At 43.0% G+C, this 3,129-nt stretch overlaps 1 protein-coding gene across 1 annotated transcript in view; it reads left to right on the top strand.

Moving 5' to 3' along the window:
* LOC103396977 (zinc finger protein 131-like) overlaps nt 1-3,129 on the top strand; it is a 7,005-nt gene that overhangs the window by 1,618 nt on the left and 2,258 nt on the right. Inside the window, 3 exon segments of the mRNA XM_025052900.1 lie at nt 1-41; nt 115-487; nt 1,573-1,703. The exon segment at nt 1-41 is cut by the window's left edge and continues 175 nt beyond it. Of these exon segments, the coding sequence (XP_024908668.1) occupies nt 1-41; nt 115-487; nt 1,573-1,703 (545 nt within the window).

Genomic DNA, 3,129 nt, shown 5'->3' with positions numbered 1-3,129 from the left:
TATCAAAAAGGAAGATATTGAAGAGGCATGGATTTTGAAACGTGTGAACTAGTGTCCCAATTGTAAAAAAAAAAAAAAAAAAAAGAAAAACTCCATTGTTTTCTTGCTTTGTAGGAGTTGTATCAGGAGGAGACAGTGACTGCTTCCAAGGTGCTGGAGAATGTAGAGTTCGTAGAAGTCCAGATTTCTCAGGTGGACAACCTTTTCCACTGCACCAAGTGTGACCGCAGCTTCAAGCAGTACTACCACCTTAAACAGCACCTGAAAACACACCAGGGCTCCCCGGACAAGCCGCATGTCTGCGACCACTGCGGGCGAGCCTACACTCGGGAGGGTGCCCTAAAGCAGCACATCAGCACGTTTCACTTTGATACAGAGGAGCTGTCTCGGAACCAGAAACCCCCCAAAAAAGTGCACGTTTGTGAATACTGCAAGAAGCACTTTGACCACTTTGGCCACTTCAAGGAACACTTGCGGAAACACACGGGTAAGAAGGAAAAATTAACTGGTTGGGTTCGGTTTGTCGATTTAAATTACCAAACTGTGACTCATCATACGACCTACACGTTATACACTATATTACCAAAAGTATTCGCTCACCTGCCTTGACTCATACTATGAACTGAAGTGCCATCCCATTCCTAACCCAGAGTTCAATATGAAGTCGGTCCACCTTTTGCAGCTATTACAGCTTCAACTCTTCTGGGAAGACTGTCCACAAGGTTGAGGAGAGTGTTTATAGGAATTTTCTGACCATTCTTCCAAAAGCGCATTGGTGAGGTCACACACTGATGTTGGTCGAGAAGGCCTGGCTCTCAGTCTCCGCTCTAATTCATCCCAAAGGTGTTCTATCGGGTTCAGGTCAGGACTCTGTGCAGGCCAGTCAAGTTCATCCACACCAGACTCTGTCATCCATGTCTTTATGGACCTTGCTTTGTGCACTGGTGCACAGTCATGTTGGAAGAGGAAGGGGCCCGCTCCAAACTGTTCCCACAAGGTTGGGAGCATGGAATTGTCCAAAATGTTTTGGTATCCTGAAGCATTCAAAGTTCCTTTCACTGGAACTAAGGGGCCAAGCCCAGCTCCTGAAAAACAACCCCACACCATAATTCCTCCTCCACCAAATTTCACAGTCGGCACAATGCAGTCTGAAATGTACCGTTCTCCTGGCAACCTCCAAACCCAGACTCGTCCATCAGATTGCCAGATGGAAAAGCGTGATTCATCACTCCAGAGAACGCGTCTCCACTGCTCTAGAGGCCAGTGGCGGCGTGCTTTACACCATTGCATCCGACGCTTTGCATTGCACTTAGTGATGTGTGGCTTGGCTGCAGCTGCTCGGCCATGGAAACCCATTCCATGAAGCTCTCTGCGTACTGTACTTGGGCTAATCTGAAGGTCACATGAAGTTTGTAGCTCTGTAGCAATTGACTGTGCAGAAAGTCGGCGACTTGCTTGATTTTATACACCTGTGGCCAGGCCAAGGGATTAGGACACCTGATTCTGATCATTTGAATGGGTGAGCGAATACTTTTGGTAATATAGTGTATGTTTGACTTTGTCCATGTTTAGGAGAGAAGCCGTATGAGTGTCCAGATTGCCATGAACGTTTTGCGAGGAACAGCACTCTGAAGTGCCATATGGCAGCCTGTCAGAACGGGGCTGGAGCAAAGAAAGGACGCAAGAAAGTCTACGAATGCCAGGTACAGTTTGCTAAAGTGAAGTACAAAACACATTCGCACATAGTCTTAACCGGAGGCACACTGTGTTCTATATTAAATGGACTGTTGATACAACCTACACAATTCAAAAGTATTTGGACAGAGGTTAAAAAAAGACACAGGGTTTGGGTACTGAAAAATATAACTTTCTTTATTTTTGTCTGATAAATTAAGGTGGAGGATGTGAAGGATTTAGGCCTTTTTCATCAATGGGGTCACGACCTCATGTGGGGTCACTTGGTTTCCAAATGGCCTGAAATGTCATGTAATACTGATACTTTTTAAATGAATTATTATTCCTTTTAAAATTATGATAAAACACACAATCTTAAACAACTGTAACTTATAAAAATATTTGAGCTGGTGCATTTTGATTGGCTGTGATCACGTGACTGCACAGGTGACAGCTATTAAAAGAGTGATTTGTGATATCAAAATGTGGTCACAAGCCATAAAAGGTTGGAAACCCCTGGTTTACATTTAGGCCATAAGGTGAACCCGATTATCGTTTCATCTCGCTCCGACGTTTGGGAACTACACGATCTCAACTTCATAAATAAGAACGAGTTACGTTAAACTTACAGTAAAAAGTTTGTCGCAAAATATCCTGCCCGTTTTTGTTATATCGATGCATTTTATAAAGAACTAGCGTCACGTGCTACACCAATCGAATAGCTGATTGATGTCAACACTTCCGGCAACACGGCTTCCGCCGATACGTTACCGATAGAGAGGAATTCTCCCAAAAGTCTTCTAAAGTGGGCCAAATGGATTCTAAACAGTACTTTATACATAGCCGCCTACATGAAGAACAATGAGGAAAATAGACGATAAGGTGAACTTTGTATGTAAAGTCGTTTTGATCAATAAAAGGAAGTAATCACTGACAAGGACCATTTGTTTTTTCATTCGTTCATTTATTCGCTCCAAACTAAATACAACACCGATCAATCATAAAGAACTTTATTAAAACATATATACATACAGTATGTACAATATATAAAACAATACAAAACAACATAAGAAAATGAATGGTAATATTAACCATGCAACCACTGCAATACAACTCTGAGGCTACACATGAAACGTTAGTCTTCACTGTCAGTGTCAAGGTAGTTGTCATCCTCTTTCTCTTCGATTTCATGTTTGTTTGCACAGTGGCAACACCTACACAGGTCTGTACAACAGAGTCGTAAAATCAGGTGTACAATCTGTTCATGCTGTTGAAGACCTGCGGTGTGATCATGAAGAATGTGAGTCAAGGGTGTTTTTGCATGCACAGCATGCTGCACAGGAGCACACAACTGTCATCGTTAAGAGCCCTGACACTGATGTGGCAGTCATTGCTGTAAGTCTGCAGACAAATTTACTAAGCAGCTTATATTTTTTCACAGGGACGGGCAACAGG

Source organism: Cynoglossus semilaevis, chromosome W (assembly GCF_000523025.1).
Source record: "Cynoglossus semilaevis isolate Cse_v1.0 chromosome W, Cse_v1.0, whole genome shotgun sequence".
Taxonomy (NCBI): domain Eukaryota; kingdom Metazoa; phylum Chordata; class Actinopteri; order Pleuronectiformes; family Cynoglossidae; genus Cynoglossus; species Cynoglossus semilaevis.
The sequence above is the reverse complement of the archived record's forward strand: the minus strand, read 5'-3'. Positions and strand labels throughout refer to the sequence as shown.